The sequence below is a fragment of the Ovis canadensis genome, chromosome 6, assembly GCF_042477335.2.
Source record: "Ovis canadensis isolate MfBH-ARS-UI-01 breed Bighorn chromosome 6, ARS-UI_OviCan_v2, whole genome shotgun sequence".
Classification (NCBI taxonomy): domain Eukaryota; kingdom Metazoa; phylum Chordata; class Mammalia; order Artiodactyla; family Bovidae; genus Ovis; species Ovis canadensis.
The window spans coordinates 38,900,480-38,922,922 of NC_091250.1; the positions used below are offsets into that span (position 1 = coordinate 38,900,480).

General features: G+C 37.0%; 1 protein-coding gene across 4 annotated transcripts in view; it reads right to left on the reverse strand.

Moving 5' to 3' along the window:
* Positions 1-22,443, reverse strand: part of BANK1 (B cell scaffold protein with ankyrin repeats 1) — a 340,384-nt gene that overhangs the window by 206,112 nt on the left and 111,829 nt on the right. For all 4 annotated transcript variants that reach the window (XM_069593619.1, XM_069593616.1, XM_069593618.1 and 1 more), the window contains exon 6: positions 9,712-9,817. In XM_069593619.1, coding sequence (XP_069449720.1) covers positions 9,712-9,817 — 106 coding nt within the window. The remainder of the gene's footprint in view (positions 1-9,711; positions 9,818-22,443) is intronic.

The window sequence follows — 22,443 nt, forward strand, 5'->3', positions numbered from 1 at the left end:
GGGTGTGGCCAAATTGCTTTTAACTTTTTTTCCTGACAAATGTTCAGTTTTCAGTTGTTTCAATCAATGTCTTTCAAATGGTAATTTCAGAGGAACAGAATTAAATGTCTGGTAGAGGAATTTTCCAACAAAAATTCAATTTCATTAGCTTTGGAAATAAAGAGATGACCTGGAACCTAGTAAAGAAATCAAGTCACATATTTATTTAGGCTGAGCCATTTCGAACAGTTCAAGATAATCCCTATAAAAGATGGCCAATAATTATATTGAAGTTCTCAAACCAAAGCTTTCAAAAGATTAACCTAGCTTCCAAGAATAATAAAATGGGAATATGCCCAGGGTTCGCTTTAAAATTTTTTAAAGTAAGATGCATACGCAAACTGGAAGTGCATGCATGTAATCCTCTGTCCTCTTAAATCATTATCTGGAATAGTAAATCTTTATTCCCTCAATGTGTGATGGACAAAACAATGAAGCACACACCAGAGAAGATAAAAAGTCAGGGGATCTGCCTTCTAATTTCAGCTCAGCCACTAAACCTGTGGTACTTATGAAAGTTCTTTCATTTCCCTGGACCTCTATTTCTTCCTTTATAAAATTATAAGTTTGGGGCCAGAATTGTAGGACTTAGGATACTCTTCTGGGCTAGAGGCCATGCCACAGATGGTTTTAGGGTAATTTCCCCTGGATGCTAATCAGATACCAACTAAGGCGGTAAGGATGATATTTGCAAAGTCGAATAAAGGTGATGATTTCCATTCCTATTCCTTTCATCATAGGGTTTGGAGCCAGATGAAATGTTACTGTTTCTATGGATCTATAAGACAGCATGACTGGGTTTATGAACCCGATTGCTTTGGAGGAGCACATATGCAACATATGAGGCGTCACTCTTCCTATCCTGTTGAAAGAGTAGACATAACCTATTTAGAATTGCAGGCAAAAGATACTACTACTGAGATTATTATATTTCTAGAATCTTGATACCATGAGTTAAGCGAACAAAGGAAATAGTGGGATATTAAAGTTCTTTGGTGCAGTTTGTTATCTCTCTAGAAACTTTATTTATATGCATGTTTTGTTCCTATGTTCATTTGAAAAATACCTTTTGAAAATTACCAGTATGTTTGCTTCTGATTCTGAACAGCAAAGGGACCAAGAACCTAGAAAGAAGCCAAGAAAGAGTCTAGAGAGATCCAGGAAACTTGGAACACTAAGAGTATGGAAACAAGATAGGCTGCTGCTGCTGCTGCTGCTGCTGCTAAGTCGCTTCAGTCGTGTCTGACTCTGTGCGACCCCATAGACGGCAGCCCACCAGGCTCCGCCGTCCCTGGGATTCTCCAGGCAAGAACGCTGGAGTGGGTTGCCATTTCCTTCTCCCAAGATAGACTGGGTTGGGATCAAATGTCTAGTTACCCTACCTTCAGTTCGTGCCTTTCAGATGGAAAGTGGCCCACTATCCTTTGTATGGGTTTCACACAGAAAGCCAAACAATGTGTCCTACCAAGTAGTAAATCAACATATCTGACAAATGTGTGAGATTTTGTTAGGAGCATTTGGTATATTTTGAGGACTTCTTATAGTCTTGAGAACCTGATTTATTCTTTAAAAAATATTAAATAATTTTGATAATAAAAGTGAATTAAGGCAGGAAAGTAATCTTGGAAATTTGTCTGGGCAATAAAGGGGCTGGTTAGAGCTTTGGGAATATCGTCATAAGTAGTGGATGGGCAGAATATAAATTAAATATGAGAATGATTAGGGAAGCATCTACATGTAGGATGGCTGGAAAGAAAGGTAAAATATTTTAGAGGAACCTGCTAGGAAGCTTTTTCAGAAAGAAGAAGGAATAATTGATGGCCTAAATGAATTAGAGAGGTGGCAGTAAAAATGCACAAGGACTGAGATATCAGACAGTCAAAAGAAAAGGCTGTTCAGGCTCCGAAGGAAAGAGTTGGATTTAAGATAACATTCAGGTTTATGGCTACAAACTTATGAGTTAGAAGAGAAGGGGTATTCATTAAAGAAGGTAACGTTTCATTGTCATGGAAAAGTCCAAGTGGGGGTATTGATGGGGTAGCTGCTGGCAATACAATTATATGGCATTAAAGTATATTAGATAAATGTGTCTTTGAATGGAGCATATTGGTTATAAGCTTAGCTCCCGTATCACTAAAGATTAATAATCACCACAGAACAGTTTTTTTGTTTTTTTTTGTGGAAGAGGAAGTATTCTGAAATAGGGTCCCAGAGTTTCTTTTGCCATTTAAGGTAACAAATTCACAGATCTAGGGACCAGGATGTGAATATCTTTGTTATTGCTGTTGTTGTTTAGTTGCTAAGTCATGTCCAACTCTTTGGTGACCCCATGAACTGTAGCCCCCCAGGCTCCTCTGTTCATGGAATTTCCCAGGGAAGAAGAACAGAGTGGGTTGCCATTTCCTGCTCCAGTGAATACCATTAGGAGGCAACTATTTCACTTACTACACTAAACAAATGGTGTTAAACCAAAAGCCACTCTCATGAAACAAGAAAGTGGTAATAATTCCATAATTCAACCATGTCTTAACACTCTCAGCAATATCTATTTTTCCTTGACAAAGAATTAATATTATGCATATGACCCAAATGACAGCTATTACCACACTACCAACACATCCTTATTGTCTAAACCAGGATAGGATATTCTGAGAAATTTTTCTATCAACTGGATACAGCTGCTTTGCAAATCTATTGACCAAGATTTTTCAAACAGATTGTTGGGGGATGCCTAAATGTGTGTGGGTAAACTACAGTCTTTTAGAGATGCTGACCTCTGAAAAGTAGGATGGTGAGTGTGATGGTTAATTTTATGAGTCAACTGTCTTGGTTATTGTGGGTAGTTGTTTGTTCAAACATCAGTCTTGAGGTTACTGTGAAAGTATTTTTTAGGTGTGATTAATATTTACATAAGGGACTCTAAGGCAGATTACCCTCCATATTGTGGGCAAATCTCATCCAATCAGTTGAAGGCCCTAGGAGAAAAGACTGAGGTTTACCAAGGAGGAAGGAATTCAGTTTACAGACTGCCTTCAGACTCAAGGCTGTAACATCAACTTCTGCTGGAAGTTTCAGCTTGTTGGCCTGCTCTGCCGATTTCAGAATTGCTAGCCTCACAATCACATGAGTCAGTTCCCTAAAGTAAACCTTTTACTGTCTCTCTCTTAGTACACACCCTTGATTCCGTTTCGCTGGAGAATCCTAACTCGATGAGGGAAATGACTGCAGTGATTCTGGTAAACTATAACAAGACAAAAAAAAAAGTTCTAAATGCAGTGAATATTCACACCTGCAGTAACACTAAAAAGATGTTCTGTAATTATTTGGTGAAGGCAAAACCCAGAGAGCAAAGGAGTCCCTTCATGAATATTGTTTCCAGATAGGTTAGTAGTTGGGCTGTCTGGGGGATTTCTGGACCTGTCAAGCATTTCAGAGGATAGAAACTCCAGGTTTGAAAATTATCATTGTACAACAGCTGCAAAAGTAACAGGGAGTTCCTTAAGGATTAATTTATTCAATCTGTAATTTAAAAAAGGAAAAAAACCCTTTCTGCTGTGTGTGTGTGTATGTGTGTGTTTATGTGTGTGTAATCAAGGCTAACCCACGTGTTCATTTTTCTTAACAAAATGAGTGAATATTACAGAGACTATTTCTTGTTACCAGTACTAATGGACTGCATTTATGTTTTTCTCTAACCCTGTGATAAACTTACATATTTAAACGTATTATTTTTGACCTTGAAAAACCTACATTTTTTGTGTGTCAGCTCAGAGAAGATGAACAGGTGTGTCTCAATCATTTGAACACAGATAGTTCAGGAGAAGAGAATGGCAATCCACTCCAGTACTCCTGCCTTGTAAATCCCCTTGGCAGAGGAGCCTGGAGGGCTACAGTCCATGGGGTTTCAAAGGGTCGGACACGACTGAGCATGAGCCACGGTATAGTTCAGTGCAGCACATTCAGAAGGCTCATGCGCCAATTTTTCATTCTGGTAATGGCAGATGCCATACATAGATAAGAGATAGAAGATGAAAGAAAACAAAGGAAAAGAAAAGAAAGTGATATTCTAAATAGCTGCCTTGTTTGCGGGCTAAGTTGCTTTAGTTGTGTCCAACTCTGTGTGACCCTACGGACTGCAGCTTGCCAAGCTCCTCTGTCCATGGGATTCTCCAGGTAAGAATACTGGAGTGGGTTGCCATGCCCTCCTCCAGGGGATCTCCCAAACCCAGGCATCGAACCCACATCTCTTATGTCTCCTGCATTCGCAGGTCGTTTCTTTACCACTAGCCCCACCTGGAAAGTCAGATAAGCTGCCTTATATTTCTATAAACAAGAGCTTATTTTTGAAGCTCAAATAATACTAGTCTGATACCTAATGATTGCTGCTGCTGCTAAGTCGCTTCAGTTGTGTCTGACTCTGCACAACCTCATAGACAGAAGCCCACCAAGCTCCCCCGTCCCTGGGATTCTCCAGGCAAGAACACTGGAGTGGGTTGCCATTTCCTTCTCCAATGCATGAAAGTGAAAAGTAAAAGTGAAGTCACTCAGTCGTGTCCAATTCTTCACGACTCCATGAACTGTAGCCTACCAGGCTCCTCTGTCCACGGGATTTTCCAGGCATGAGTATCTAATGCTTACCATGGTTTTATTGATTTTAATCTATGGTTAGCTTCATTGCCATCAACAAATTAACACAGTAAATATTTACTGAGTACTAGAGACTCTCTCAGGCACTAGGAATAAATTCATGAACGAAATAGACAGGGCTCCCTCCTAAAGGACAGCATTCGTCCTCAGAGGTAAAAGTGGTGATTTAAAGAAAAAATGTGCTATGAAACAAAAATCACTATGTTTTGAGGATTGCAAAAAATACCATAAAGAGTAGCTGAGATAATTTCAAACTTGCCTTTATAAATTATTCATTAAAGCCATAAATTTAAATAATTCTGCACAAATAATTCATAACCTTCCCTCTTCAGCAAGGTCATCTGCTGAGAAGCTAACTCCAACTGTCCCTCTTTCGCTGGGGCTCCTGTGCCTCAGAGAGCCAGAGCTCGTCACAGCAGATAGGGAGGCAGTGGCCGAGGAGTGGTTAATAACCTCTGCTGGCTGACTGGATTCACCTCAGCTCTACCACCATTTGAGCAAATGATAGACACTCTCAATGACTCATCAGTAAATCACGTTTGAAAATAGTACCTACCATGGGTTTGTTGAGAGGAATTAAATGATATAAAGTAAGAGAGGTTCTTAGAATTATTCTTAACACAGAGTACATAATAATTTGCAAGCATTAGCTCTTATTACTAGAGAAAAACACACTATATTAGTGATACTGATTTTTATGATTTTATTTTCTCTTCTTCTTGGGTCCACTCTGAGTGTATGGGTTTTATTTATTTATCTGACATTCCTCTATCTTCCCTCAGCATCTAGAAGAGTGCCTAGTATAAAGCAGAGTGTGTTAAACTTCTAAGAATTCATGAGGGTTTATTTTTGTTTTTAGTAATGATACACAAAAATAGTCATGTATGGATGTGAAAGCTGGACTATAAAGAAGGCTGTGTGCCTAACAATTGATGCTTTTGAACTGTGGTGCTGGAGAAGACTCTTGAGAGTCCCTTGGACAGCAAGGAGATCAAATCAATCAATCCTAAAGGAAATAAATCAACCCTGAACACTCATTGGAAGGACTGAGGCTGAAGCTGAAGCGCCAATACTTGGACCACCTTATGCAAACTGTTGGTTCACTGGAAAATACCCTGAGGCTGGGAAAGACTGAGGGAAGGAGGAGAAGTGAGTGACAGAGGATGAGATAGTTGGATGGTATCATCAACTTAATAGACATGAGTCTGAGCAAACTCTAGGAGATAGTGAACAACAGGGAAGCCTGGTGTCCTGCAGTCCACAGCATTGCAAAGAGTTGGACACGACTGAGTGAGCAACAACAAAACCATCAGCTCATGAAATTTGCTTGAGAATGTGCAAAAGATATCCTTGGGAGGATATATGAAAAAACTTATACTTGGAGGCCGTGTTATCAAAAAAATGAGCTGGAAGAATCTATAATATTACAGGCAATTTACATGCCAAAACTCCAGTTTACTCAATCACTACAAGTTTTGATAATATGTTATGTATAAATCTGTTCCTAATTTCCTTTTTTTATTTTAGCAGTGATGCATTTGTAACTACTTTGAAGTGTTTACATGACTACAATTATTTTCTTATCACCTTTACTTCTCATGTCAGAATGAGGAATAATCTCCCCAATTTCTTTTATTTTGCATTGATTTCTTCATTGCCCCTGTATTCTATTCAGGTGATTTAAAATGAAAAGTAAAGAGGTAGAAATTAAAAGACGCTTATTCCTTGGAAGGAAAGTTGTGACCAACCTAGACAGCATATTAAAAAGCAGAGACATTACTTTGTCAACAAAGGTCTGTCTAGTCAAGGCTATGGTTTTTCCAGTGGTTATGTATGGATGTGAGAGTTGGACTGTGAAGAAGGCTGATCGCCAAAGAATTGATGCTTTTGAACGGTGGTGTTGGAGAAGACTCTTGAGTGTCCCTTGGACTGCAAGGAGATCCAACCAGTCCATCCTAAAGGAGGTCAGTCCTGGGTGTTCATTGGACGGACTGATGTTGAAGCTGTAACTCCAATACTTTGGCCACCTGATGTGAAGAGATGACTCGTTTGAGAAGACCCTGATGCTGGGAAAGATTGAGGGCAGGAGGAGAAGGGGATGACAGAGGATAAGATGGTTGGATGGCATCACTGACTCAATGGACATGGGTTTGGGTAGACTCCAGCAGCTGGTGATGAATAGGGAGACCTGGCATGCGGCGGTTCGTGGGGTTGCAGAGTCGGACACAACTGAGCAACTGGACTGAACTGAAAGAGGTACACAGAACTTCAGGCGTTGTGAAATTCATGTTTGGGGAAAACATTTAAAAATATTTTTTGCAAAATACCTTTGATATTGCATCTTTCTGTTCCTAATTTTCTTTTCAGGGAGTAAGATTAGTAATTTCTAATTTGTGAAAACATTTCTTTCTATGTAGAACTATGCTACATATATTTCTAGTAGTGTTTCTATAGAAGTTCTTCAACAACATATCATTAATTCCATTCCATGTATAAAAGACTTCTCAAATCTTATCATCCTTTCATCCTGAACATTATGAAATTGTAGGTTCAAGGTCTTAATGATCAGATATTTTGAAGCTGATACTGAGTCAAGATTATAGGGCCAATGAGGCAAGCAAAACATGAGTTCAGCGATATTCATGTCTATGTTGTATATTTTATTATGCAATTTGTATTATGTTATTTTGTACTTCCACTAGGGATTAGAGCCTAATGTTATGTTATGCTTGCTTCTGTTATAGGTTTAATAGCTCTGCCACCTAGCAATAACCAACAATATGGTTTTTGAATGAATTACCTAGATTATATTGAACTATCCTATCCTACTATAGTTAACTTCTTTTCAAAAATTCAATTGTTTCATAAAAATATTTTCCCAAATACAAAATAATCATTCCAGTCTAATAATGGCTCAAAGTTTTCAAATGCTATTAACTTCCTAATTAATAAATTAGAAAGTTTAATAAAGAGAGTAATATTTTGTCAGTGTTAAAGATCAATATGAAGATGAATTATTTGGCAGGTCTGCAATATTGATGCAGTGAAACAATTGAGACTGATGAACTTGGATGCCCACTGGAATTACCTGGAAAACTTGAAAAGTACTGATAGCTGGAATCCACTCAAAGATTCTTTATTAATTTGGGGGTGTGGCTTGGGCATAGGGTGTTCTGAAGGCTTTGTAGCTAATTACAATATGCACCAAGTTTCAGAACCACTGCTCTAAACCCTTGATACTCAAGGTCTGAGAACCAGCAACATCAGTTTTACCTGGAAGTTTGTTTAAAAAGCAGAAGCTTAACTATTCCCCGTGCCTATTGAATCAGATCCATATTGTCAGGGCTTCCATTTAAACTATAAAGAATCCTTTTCCTAAAAAAAATAAAGGACCAAGTCTATTCCATCATTTCCAACTCTAAAATTCAGATACTTCAACATGAATGAGGCACTAAGAAGCATTTTCAAACTTACCTAGAATTCTTTATCTATAAATGAGAGACCAAAGCCATCCTATCCTCTCCAATTCCACACTTCTCATTTCACAAACTTAAATATAATGCTGAGGGAATGTGTAAAAACTGTGTCATCGTTTCATCTTCATACCTTTACATACACTTTCTTTTCCTTAGAATTCCTGTTTCCTTTTTCTTTTCTCATTGAGACACATCATTTAAGATCTAGGTAAAATCCTATTTCCTTTAGGAAACACAGCTTGAAAAATAATGTAGCTTTTCTTTAAAATTCTATTGTCAATGTAATCAGTTTTGTGAACTGTAGCACATTTTTTCCTCTCTATGATTACATACATAATATCTTGTTTTCCCAGTTAAACGATGAGTATCTTAAGTAAGGGATCATGTCATGTTCCTTTTCTGTCCCAACCTAATGTCTAACTTTTGTAAGTGAACTGTATATTGTTAAAATGTATGTGGGAAATAAAGATAAGTGTGCATTACTCTCATAAGATTACTTATTCAAAGCAGCCTACCATTGCCCTTTTCCCGCAGTGTGACCTTACCACACATTGTGCACGTTCTAGCACATCTGGGTGAATCATAATCAGTTGTGCCTTAAGGCTTCTACTCTTTCCTTCCTGCTTCCCTCAGGCCCGACAGCCTGATGATAAAACTATTTCAAATAGCACAGAAACTCTACCGAAGAAAACCTCTGCTCATCAGCCCTACAGTATACCTATAGGAGACCTCTCACGGCCTGTAGCCATGCCTATCTTCTCACCATTACATCTCCATCATTGTGTTCGGCACATACTGAGCATAAAACTGTATTAGAAACAGTGTGTCAACCAAAAACACAGGAATAAGCAATAAACAATGCATACTGCTAAGCTTGTGATAACATTTAGAAGTACAATCTTTTATCATAATATATTTTCCTTTATATATATGTATATGTATATTTCTATGATGAAAATAATATGCAGTCACTGTAGAAAACAAAGATTTAGCAAAATGAAAAAATGTAATCCCTGAAAGAGCAGAACCCATGCATAACTGTTAGCAGATGCATATCTGTCCAGACTATTGATTTATATATATATGTACACATATATATGCAGTGTGCATTTATATATATACACACACAAACATATGCTGTTAAACATACGTACCTCTTAAAACAGGCTCACACTCCATCTCCTGCTATATATCCTACTTGTATTTGATTAAGTATAAATCAAAGCATCACTCCAGTCAGCAAATCAGTTTAAAATAAAATTTGTTTATGATGGCTGCATTAACATATGTACCGAAATTTATTTGATCAATGACCTATCTTTAAAGGACTGAGTTATTTTCATTTTTGGTAATTATAAATAATGCTATGATGAACAATTTTCCTCATTCATTATCCAGATATTTTCTTGGAATAAAAACCAGCTCTCTCACCAAGGATGGGAGTTTTTGAAAACATTTCATCAGCAATTCTATACTCTTTGCTATAATATTTATTACGTAGAGTGAAATGTGACAAAAAGAATAATTGATGCAGTTGGAAAATACTCACGTTCCTTTTGAGGGCAGATTTCAGTTTGGAGAGATTGGAATTCATAGTATGGTATCTCATGTTTGAATGTGGATGTGAGAATATCATCAAGTTTGTCGATGTCACTCTGTTTTCAAATGAAAAGGAAATGTTTTGTTAGTTTAATTATTTACAAAGAAACTTACTTAGTGCAAGATAATAAAAATTATTGACTAGGATAAATACTGGGTAATCTTTAATAATACTTACAACTTTTTAAAAATAATAATATAAAATATTAGGGACTTGGAAAAAAGCCAGTTATTAGAATAATAGAAAAATGAATGCAAGAAATAAGTCTTTGCTTTTGGTTGGGCTTCCCTTGTGACTCAGCCGGTAAATAATCTGCCTATAATGTGGGAGACCTGGGTTTGATCCCTGGGTTGGAAAGATCCCCTGTAGAAGGGAAAAGCTACCCACTCCAGTATTCTGGCCTGGAGAATTCCATGGGCTGTATAGTCCATGGGGTCGCAAAAAGTTGGACACGACTGAGCAATTTTCACTCACTCTCTTTGGATGAGCTAATTTACTTGAAAATTGACTAATTTTAGAAGAGAATTATAGGAAGTCAATGATAACACTGTCATTTGTTTCAATAATAAATTCTGTTAAAATATATGCTTCATTTTAATAAATGAGATAAAATGATGAATCTGATTCTTCAATTTAAGGGTCAGAAATGAGATTATTTTACTTCTGTGTCAAAGTGAGGGTGAATATTCATCTTGACCTATTTTTTCACCTGTAGATATAAAATAATTATATATCAACTTTATTTCCCTAATCTGAACATTTTGGAAGGAGTTATTGGTCTTGTACTACCAATGACATAGTGGACTGCAAAAGCTACCATTTCTTTTAAACTGTGTTTTGTGAAGCAATGGCTGGGATTAAACTGACTTGTGACCTAGATGATTAAAGCTAAGAAAGTAGGTCAATGAACAAAATCCATGGGGTGGAGAGAGGATTATGGAACAAAAATATCTACTAAAGACTTTTGAAATGATTTCCAAGTAAATTAGATAGACTGCCAATATGAAGTCACAGAAATTAAATGATTGGGTTGAAAAAAATGATTTATTCTATTTCTTCATTTTTCAATAATCTGCCTATCTCAAATAATAAAGTGGTTCAAGCCTTTCTGGATTTTCTAAAAGTCCTGTTTAGAAGTGAAGAGAAAGGATGAAAGTTATAGCTATGTAACGCAAAGCAAAATGAGTGTTAGTGGCTCAGTATTGTCTGACTCTTTGCGACCCCAGGGACTGTAGCCCGCCAGGCTCCTCTGTCTATGGGGTTTCCCAGGCAAGAATACTGGAGTGGATTGCCATTTCTTCCTCCAGGGGATCTTCCTGTCCCAGGGATCAAACCTGCATCTCCTGCATTGGTAGGCATTTTTTTTTCTTTTACCATTTAGCCGCTTGCGAACCCCATATCTAACTAGAAGGGTGGTTAAAAATACAAAAATCTAATCTTCCCATATTTAATAGCTGACAAGAGGCAAGGAAAAAGGTTTTGAAATAATGATGTTGAATGAATAAACCTCTAAGGTTGACTACAGAATACTAAGTTATTTTTAAAAATCTGGTAAAGAAATACAGTAGTAGTAAAGAATCTTAACAAGAGAAATGATTTCAGTGAAATAATCATAGGAAGGCTATGAAATGTTCAAAATAGGAGACAAAATATATCATTTGCAGCATTTTACTTTCAGGTATCTAAAAAGAAAAGCAATGGTTGAACTAAAAACATCTTGTTTTTCTTATAACAAATTTTTATGCTTCCTTAAGTTTCACTAGTAAAAGAAAATAAGATTCACTTCGTTTATTCCATTGTTCATAATGTGTGCTATGAAAGCCAGCCAAAATAGACATTTAAAGGAAAATCTGATACACAGTTTACATATCTTAAACAAAATTTCCTCCTACAGCTTGTAGAGAGAATGACAGAGAACAGAACAAATATTTTCTGGTTATAAAAAGCCTTTTGCTTTTTTACAAGTATTCAACTTCAAGCACTTAATGTAAAAGAATAAACAAGTAAATTGGGCTAAGATAAAAGAGATATTTTCCTTTGTCAAATTACTTTTTCTAAGTTTTAAGTGAGTCAGTTCTAAGAATTTCAACATGTCGTGACCACATATGCAAAAATAAGTGTTACGAGTATTAAACAATGCAATTTAACACCTCCTTCAAATATTTTGTATTTACTATTGATTAGGTATTCATGTAGCTGTAGAATATCTTTAAATAACTTGAAGCAATTATACCAGGAAGAAAATATATTGTGAGATCTGAGTTGAAATGCCTGCTTCAGGACTCATTAGTTGTGGACCTTAATAATACTTACCCAACAGAATTACTTAGGAGTTTAAATAAATACTTTGATGTGAGCCCTTAGCTATAGGACATGAAATACAATCACTGTGATTTAGAAGAGTGCACATCTATTCATGAGGAGAGTTCACTCCCCAAACTAGCCTTTGCACTAACTGAACAAATTAAGTGCAAAGGCTAGCTTGGGGAAATAAGTCTGAACAAATAATTTAGTTTCTCTTTTTAAATTGTGTAATGTTTATCTTTAAAATTAGTTAGAATGTAGGTTTTATACTGTAGTACAGATATCCAAAACGTCAGAGGCTAAAGCAAGACAGAAGCCCATTTCTCTTTAATATAAACATCTGGAATGAGGCAGTCTGGGGCTGCTGTCCTGGCTCCTTGATTATGGGATCCAGGCTCTATTTCATTTCACTGCTGTGTATCATTTTCATGGTTTTGGATGGTTCAAAAATCATTCCCTTGTTAGCACTGCAGTCAGTCACAGGAAAAACTGAGTAATGGGGAGAGCATGACTGCATCTTTCTTTTAAGAACATGATCAGAAATTTGCACAAATCACTTTCATTGACATGCCATTGGCCATCAGTTAGTTATATGACTACATGTAGCTGCAAAGGAGTCAGCAAGTGTAATAATTACCTGGGTGGTCATGTGCCAGTTATATTACCATACAAGAAAGGAAAAAGAAATATAAGTGAACAATTAGTAGTTTCTGTCAGCTCCATCAGTCATGAGAAATGTATAAACATCATAATTATGTGAAGGCAATCTGATAAAAGTCAAAACAACAATACTCTTCTAGACCATTGATTGAATTTGTGCTGAATTTTTTGACTTGACCCCTCCCTCACATAAGGTCAAAAAAGTCCCAAAACTTTAATTTGATCAAACTTGAACAGACTTTTGAATGAAGATATTTAATGATATGAATAATGAAACAAAAAAGAAATGAAATAAAGTTTTCTATGGCAGGCATTTGTTAGAATAACCATAAGAACCATGTCTTTTCTCACCCTTACATCCCTTTAGCAATCATTCTGTAACACCTTCAGTTCAGTTCAGTCTCTCAGTTGTGTCCGACTCTTTGTGACCCCATGAATCGCAGCACGCCAGGCCTCCCTGTCCATCACCAACTCCCGGAGTTCACTTAGACTCACGTCGATCGAGTCAATGATGCCATCCAGCCATCTCATCCTCTGTCGTCCCCTTCTCCTCCTGCCCCCAATCCCTCCCAGCATCAGAGTCTTTTCCAGTTTGTCAACTCTTCGCATGAGATGGCCAAAGTACTGGAGTTTCAGCTTTAGCATCATTCCTTCCAAAGAAATCCCAGGGCTGATCTCCTTCAGAAAGGACTGGTTGGGTCTCCTTGCAGTCCAAAGGACTCTCAAGAGTCTTCTCCAATACCACAGTTCAAAAGCATCAATTCTTCGGCGCTCAGCCTTCTTCACAGTCCAACTCTCACATCCATATGTGACCACTGGAAAAACCATAGCCTTGACTAGACGGACCTTAGTCAGACCTTACTACTGTTAAATATGGGCTTCCTAGGTGGTGTTAGTGGCAAAGAGCCCGCCTGCCAGTGCAGGAGATGTAAGAGATGTGGGTTTCATCCCTGGATTGGGAAGATTCCTTGGAGGAGGGCATGGCAACCCATTCCAGTATTCTTGTCGGGAGAATCCCACTGACAAAGGAGTCTGGTGGGATACAGTCCACAGTGTTGCAAAGATTCAGACACAACTGAAACGACTTAGCATGCAGGTATATGCATGTGAAACAAAATAAGGGTGTTTTTAAACATGTATTTAGTTTTTAACTGAATAATTGCTTTACAGAATTTTGTTGTTTTCTGTCAAACACCAATATGAATCAGCCATAGGTATACATAGGTCCCCTCCCTCCTGATGTCCTTTACAATGTTTTGTTGGTTTCTGTCATAATTACATGTATATCCCCTCCCACATGAGCATCCCTCCCTTCCCCACATCCACCCCTCTAGGTCATCACAGAGCACCAGACAGCTCCCTGTGTTACACAGCAACTTCTCACTAACAATCCACTTTACACACAATAGTGTAAATATACTGATGCTACTTTCTCCATTTGTCCCACTCCCTCCCTGCCCCGACTGTGTCCACTAGTCCATTCTTTACATCTGCATCTCCATTCCTTCCTTGCAAAAGGTTCATCAGTATCATTTTTCTATATTTCATATATATGCGTTAATATACTATAATCGTTTTTCTGTTTCTGACTTACTTCGCTCTGTATAGCAGGACCTATGTTCATCTACCTCGCTAGAACTGACTCAAATTCATTCTTTTTTATGGCTGAGTAATATACCATTTTAATATACGTACCACATTTTCCTTATCATCTGTCAATGAACATCTAGGTTGCTTCCATGCCCTGGCTATTGTAAATAATGCTGCAGTGAACACTGGGGTACACGTGTCTTTTAGAATTATGGTTTTCTCAGGATATATGCCCAGTAGTGGGGTTGCTGGGTCATATGGTACATTTAATCCTAGTTTTTTAAAGAAATATCCATACTGTTCTCCATAATGGTTATTTCAGTTTATATATCCACTAACAGTGTAGGAGTGTTCCCTGTTCTCCACACCCTCTCCAGCATTTATTTGCAGATTTTTTGATGATGGCCATTCTGATTGGTGTGAAGTGATACCTCATTGTAGTTTTGATTTGTATTTCTCTAATAATGAGTGATGTTGAACATCTTTTCATGTGTTTATTGGTCATTTGTATAACTTAGGAGAAATATCTGTTTAGGTCTTCTGCCCACTTTTTGATTGGGCTGCTTGTTTTCCTGATACTGAGCTGTATCAAATGCTTATATACTCTGGAGATTAATTCTGTGTCAGTTGTTTTGTTTGCAGTTATTTTCTCCCATTCTGAGGGGAGCTTTGGAACAAATATTGCATTAGACCATTCAAAGAAATGTCTTTCAAAAAATCTTTATCTAAATGAGGCCATGATTTCTTGAAAAATTTTGGGAATTATTCTCTTGAATTGTTTTAGATGCTAGCTTCCAAAACAAACAATAGAATTAGTCTCATCATTTTATATTCATTTGATTTTTTCCTTTGTTGTCCCTTTTTTTTTTTTTTGCCCTGCTCTTTTAACTTCAGCCAAAAGCAGCACTGCCTTAGCCAATAGCCCAATAACCTTCTCAAAATGGCCTGTGTCTGTGCTATCAGGAAGCCAGGACCTCTGATTGATGGATCACATGAAGTTGGGTGGGGAATTTAATGTATATTCTTTCATCCAACAAAATACACATTGAGCAGCCATGTATCTAGCAGTGTACTTGATTTTGGATATGAAACAGGGAACTAAACAGATAGCATCCCCACCTTTATTGACTTTGGAGTTTAATGAGAGACAGATAATGAAAGATAACTTGAAAAATATCACACCCAGAAATGTCAAATTATAGTATTACAAAGAGATACATAGGGAGATGAATGGATCAAGGAAGGCTCCGCTGAGGAAGAGGTGCTAGATTAAAAATTGGAGTTAAAACTAACTAGATGAAGATACTTATTGGAAAGGGCGATAGAGAGAGGGTTTCAGTTACAGAGGAGCACATATAAAGGCCCTGAGGTAGGAAATTAACTAAAAGTAAAGCAGATCAGAGGTCCTGGAAAGCAGAAGCAGAAGATTAAGATGGGACCTACTTAAAATCTTTTGCACAGTGAAGGAAACTACAAACAAGATGAAAAGATAATCCTCAGAATGGGAGAAAATAATAGCAAATGAAACAACTGACAAAGGATTAATTTCCAAAAGCCACAAGCAGCTCATTCAGCTCAATACCAGAAAAACAACCCAATCAAAAAGTGGGCAGAAGACCTAAACAGACATTTCTCCAAAGAAGATATACAGATGACTAACAAACATATGAAAAGATGCTCAACATCACTCATTATTAGAGAAATGTAAATCAAAACTACAATGAGGTATCACCTCACACCAGTCAGAATGGCCATCGTCAAAAAATCTACAACAATCCATGCTGGAGAGGGTGTGGAGAAAAGGAAATCCTCCTGCACTGTTGGGGGGAATGTAATTTACACAGCCACTATGGAAGACAATGTGGAGATTACTTTAAAAACTAGGAATAAAACTATATATGACCCAGCAACCTCACTACTGGGCATATACCCTGAGGATACCATAACTGAAGAGGGCACATACACTCCAATGTTCACTGCAGCACTATTTACAATAGCCAGGGCATGAAGCAACCTAGATGTTCATCGACAGATGAAGGGATAAAAAAGTTGTGGTACATATACACAATGGAATATTATTCAGCCATAAAAAGAAACACATTTGATTCAGTTCTGATGAGGTGGATGAACCTAGAGCCTATTATACACAGTGAAGTAAGTCAGGAAGAGAAAGACAAATATCTCATATTAACACATATATAGGGAATTTAGAAAGATGGTACCGATAAACCTATCTGCACGCATCAGTGGAGACGCAGACATAGAGAGCAGACTTGTGGACACAGAGAGGGAAGGAGAGGTGGGAGAAATTGAGACAGAGGCACTGCAGCGTATATATTAGCATATGTGAAACCAGGCAGCTAGTAGAAAGGTACTATATGACGCAGGGAGCTCAAATCTGGTGCTCTGTGACAACTTAGAGGGGTAGGGGGCTCCAGGGGGAGGGGACAGACATATACCTAAGGCTGGTTAATGTTGATATATGGCAGAAACCAACACAATACTGTAAAGCAATTATCCTCCAACTAAAAATAAATTATTTTATTAAAAAGATTAAGTTGGAAGGTGAGAGGGGCAATGACATCAAGGCCATATTTTTCATGCTAAAGATTTTTTAAATCCGTTTAACAACTGGAATCTATTGAAGTATTTGAGCAAGAGAATTGTATGCTGACATCATTATTCTTAAAATACCCTCACAGACCAGGGACTTCAGATAAGTAGGGTGTGTGCAAAACCTACAGTTGGGAACCAGTTAGGAGATTAGTCTAGCAATGTAGGTAAGAGGAAAAGGTCCACTAAAGTGTGAAAACTAGAGAGATGTATACAGAAGTGAGCAATATTTAGTAAGTAAAACTGATATGGCTTAATAATGGATTGAATTTTTAGGGTGCGGGAGTGCAAGGTATGAGGAGACTCCTGTGTTTCTGGTTTTTAAAACAGATTGACTATGATGCATTTCATGAGTTAGAGAACAGTGAGAGATAGGCTTAAAGGAAATCCACAGTTGGTGTACACCTCATAAACCAATGAGATAAATTGCAGAGGAAATATTCATCAAAAAATAAGGGTGGCTAAGAATCAAAACTGGATGGATTTAAAATTTTATTTTATAGATCTACAATGAAGAGATTGCAAATGAAAGGCAAAGGGTGTAAGAAGAAAACCAGGAACACATGTCTTCCTGGAAGTTAAGGAGAAAAATTAAATCAAGACAGTAAGTTTGTTCAATGGTGTTAATTGCTGTTGAAAAGTCAAGTTACATTTTTTAAATGTTCATCAGATTTATTGGGAGGGACTTGTGCATAACTGATTTATATTTGTTTGTGTGTTGATACTTAATAAGGTTGATGAAACTAAATGGCTGATCTCTGAAAAATAATAAGTTCTTAGAAGTTTAATTTTCCTTATCAAAGACTTATTTTACTTAATTTCCTATGTCCTGATACAGTTTAATGTAGAAGCATATTTCATGAATGCTAAACACAATTTAAACTTCCCAAATTATATTCCTCTTTATTTCTTTATCTTATTGTTAATACTATTTAATAAAGAGAACCACAAGAATGTACAATGACTTTTAGTAAATGCAAACAAACACATTTTGGCCGCAAGGTTTTTTAGTCTTCTAATTTCCAAAGAAGTACGGAATATTTGAGGTTTGTTCCTACCTTTTATTTATATGAATAAAGCTATGAAGGAACCTTGTTAACAGTGTTTGACTTGTGCTTTGTTTTTTAGGGTTGTTTAAAAATGCTCGTTATGATTGAAGATCTGAATGCTCTAAAGAACTAGACAGGAAAAGCAGAAGGCTGTGCTTGGATGGGGTTGCTATAGACAGCATTTACACCAGCACAGAGACATCCTCTGCAGAGGGCAGTCAAAGCCAGCCCCAGCTTGACAAGAAGAAAGCGGATATAAGGTGCAAGACAGACACTTCAGTTTGGGAGAAATAAAGCACTGAGGAAGTATTTATTTCCATCAAGTGAGCAGAAACTATAAATTAAGAAGTCATTAACAAAATATGTTCTAAATAGTAGCTAAACATAAACTGAAACATATGGGACCAATAACTATGAAAATGGACTAAGATGGCATATAAGATCAAGAATTGTAGAGAAACAACAGTATAGTTATGTCACTGGCTATTTCTGTGCTCAGCAATAGTCTTTTCTTATAACAGTGGCTGTATCTACCATTAAAGCTAACTGATTTACTTGTTTTTCTCTAAATAAATGGATGAGTGTACTAGCTGTGTGTTCTTGTTTGAGTCACTGATTTGTAACGGAGGTGAGTATAATCATTGAGTCTGGGGTATCCTAATCAGGCATCAATTAACCGTTAGGAAATGTCACATCTAAACTTCAAAAGATTTGTTTTACTCTTATTGGTCCATTCCAATTGGAGAACAAACAATGTGAAAAATGAATCCAGAAATACATCTTCAAATTGCATTTGGACTATTCTTTGTCTGATTAAAAATCTGATGGTTTTCTTCGTGATAGCTCAGTGGGTAAAGAATCTTTCAAAAGCCTGCAATGCAGGAGACACAGGAGGCGCAGGTTCTCTCCCTGGCTTGGGAAGATCCCCTGGAGAAGGAGATGGCAACCCACTCCAGAATTTTTGCCTGGAGGATCCCATGGACAGTGGGGCCTGGGGGGCTACAGTCCAAATCTCTGCTCAGAAATACAAAACAAGTAATAAAACTGATCAAAGGTACATGAAACTCAAATCACTTCCTTCTTCTCTGGGAGTAGAATTAAGAATCAGTGCAAATAAAATGGAAATAAAGGCTATATGGAAAGCCCATATATTTGCAAGTCAGTCTTCTTTAATGGAGAATGGTCATAGCTCTCAATCTAAACAAGCATTTTTTTTTTTCCTTGACTTACAATTATGGAATATTTGAGCTGGAAATGACCTTGGAGATCATATACTTAAATTTCTTCACTGTTCACAGGAGGGAATTCCTTTAGCACTAGGGAAAATGAGCGCTCATGAAGTGATTACTAAATAAAAGAATCCAACTCCTGCTCCTGCCCTATCTAGAACTATTTCTCTTATACCACACTGCCACAGTCCAGTAGGAAAAAGGAAAGATAATAAGCAGCCTTTTGAGAGAGGTAAGACCTTAGGCATTTTTGAGTAATAAACCTCTTCTTAACGTTCATAAGAAAGGCAAGATCAAATCAAAAATTTTACAGCCATTAAAAGTCAGTTATGAAGTATATTTGGGAAGCTTGATGTACTGCAGCTCACGGGGTTGCAAAGTGTCGGACATGACTTAGGGACTGACCAACAATGATGAAGTATATGTACATGGAGTTCATGGCTGAGGTAGGATGTGAAGGAAAGTTTGTAGTACAAATTTGCCTAGTATTGTGAACCTCTGAGAGTCCCTTACTTTCATAAGCATCAGATTCATTTATTCAATTTTATAAATAAATAGCAGTATAATTTTTCAAAGGGAAGATTTCATTTCTCTCTTATTTGTATACTTATATTATAGGTTTTCACTTATTTATTTAAATAGCACTAGGAAAACACGTATCACTCTTTTCTCATGTTTTTAAACCCTTAGTATCAGTTGCGCCACATGCATCAGGAACTATAACCACGTGAAGAAGCAGCATGCAAAGATGAAAACCACAATGCCATGCCTTAAAGATGAGGGTAAATGGCTTACTGTGTGTTTAAAGAAGGCCCTGTCCTGGGTGGCTAAAACACAGGAATAATGGAGGGAATTAAGGAGACAAGGAGGCATGCTGTGGAGGAGTCAGTGTTGGAAAAGATGTAGGACCCTGAAGGCTTGTGTGTTTATCAACCTTTTGAGAGAGGCAAGGACTTTTTTTTTTTTAAAGAAAAGTTAAGAGTCCTGAAGTTCCCAGTTTCTTTCAGTAGGAAGAATCTTCTGAAGACCTCTTTAAGGGAGATAACCACTAATGTTAAGCTTTAACTTAATGAAGAAACCAACCTGTAAAGGAACTAATGAAAAAAAAAAAAAAACTGGGAAATTCCTTATGATGTGAGAGTTCTCTTAATCCATGTCCTCCACTTCAACCCTATCTGGCTTCACAGTGTATTAAATATTTGTAGGCAGTAAACCAAAGATTGGGTAATCAGTTCAGTTCAGTTCAGTTGCTCAGTCGTGTCTGACTCTTCGCGACCCCATGAATCGCAACACGCCAGGCCTCCCTGTCCATCACCATCCCTCAGAAGAAATGGAGTAACCATCATGGTCAAAAAAAGAGTCCGAAATGCAGTACTTGGATGCAGTCTCAAAAACGACAGAATGATCTCTGTTCGTCTCCAAGGCAAACCATTTAATATCACAGTTATCCAAGTCTATGCCCCAACCAGTAACACTGAAGAAGTTGAAGTTGAATGGTTTTATGAAGACCTACAAAACCTTTTAGAACTAACACCCCAAAAAGATGTCTTTTTCATTATAGGGGACTGGAATGCAAAAGTAGGAAGTCAAGAAACACCTGGAGTAACAGGCAAATTTGGCCTTGGAATGCAGAATGAAGCAGGGCAAAGACTAACAGAGTTTTGCCAAGAAAATGCACTGGTCATAGCAAACACCCTCTTCCAACAACACAAGAGAAGACTCTACACATGGACATCACCAGATGGTCAACACCAAAATCAGATTGATTATATTCTTTGCAGCCAAAGATGGAGAATCTCTATACAGTCAACAAAAACAAGACCAGGAGCTGACTGTGGCTCAGATCATGAGCTCCTTATTGCCAAATTCAGACTTAAATTGAAGAAAGTAGGGAAAACCGCTAGACCATTCAAGTATGACCTAAATCAAATTCCTTATGATTATACAGTGGAGGTGAGAAATAGATTTAAGGGCCTAGATCTGATAGATAAGAGTGCCTGATGAACTATGGAATGAGGTTTGTGACATTGTACAGGAGACAAGGATCAAGACCATCTCCATGGAAAAGAAATGCAAAAAAGCAAAATGGCTGTCTGGGGAGGCCTTATCAATAGCTGTGAAAAGAAGAGAGGTGAGAAGCAAAGGAGAAAAGGAAAGATATAAGCATCTGAATGCAGAGTTCCAAAGAATAGCAAGAAGAGATAAGAAAGCCTTCTTCAGTGATCAATGCAAAGAAATAGAGGAAAAGAACAGAATGGGAAAGACTAGAGATCTCTTCAAGAAAATTAGAGATACCAAGGGAATATTTCATGCAAAGATTGAGTAATACATATAGTTTAATAAAAAGTAGCAATGAAATGGACCTAACACAAAGACGAAAATAAGATTTCAATAGGTATAAAGTAAAACATGCAAGATGATAAACATATTCAATGCAATATACCTTTTAATCAATAAGAACTACAACTAATAAAAATTATTTGGTACTATTCCAAAAACTCTCTTGATAAACATGAGCCTAACGCTTTGATCAATAATTGCTATTATAGTTTAGCATTCTGACCTAGTGTGGTTTTTTTATATCTAGTTTTTCCTATATAAAGTTAAACTTATTGTTGCCCCTAGATAATTTTGTAAATAAGATGGAAGTCTCAAAGGCTTTAATTATCTCAGTTAAATAGGAGTTACTAGTTTTTCTAACACTAATACTTGAATTCTAATTATCTTCCCAAATAGGGCTTTGGATTTTTTCATCTGAATTCACTGTTCTAGGTGACGGTCTGAAAATTGTCCCTTTATGAGGCTATATGCTGGGGTTTAATATTTATGCAAAAAAATACAAAATGATTTAGGAAGCAGTTAGGTAATAAGCTGGTTTAGCTAAAGTCTTCTGAAGCCTAATAGACATCTTCAAAATAAACTAAGAAAATAAAATTTCTCTTTATCATTTCTTTCCTCAGATTCACAGAATGATCATTTTGCTATATGCCCTACAGTTTTTAAATGATAATAGAAAGTCGCTTACCACAAATTTGAGGATTACTGAAAACTAAAATCCATAGATTTCTCATTACTGTTCCTTCCCTCAAATTTCCAGAATATTCATGTTATTAAATGCCCAAGAGCTTTGAAATGATTATAGGAAGTATCTAATTACTAATTTTAAGGATTACTTAAATCACATCTGCCATTAACATTTATAAGAAAACTCAGGATAGCTCTTTTAGTATACCATT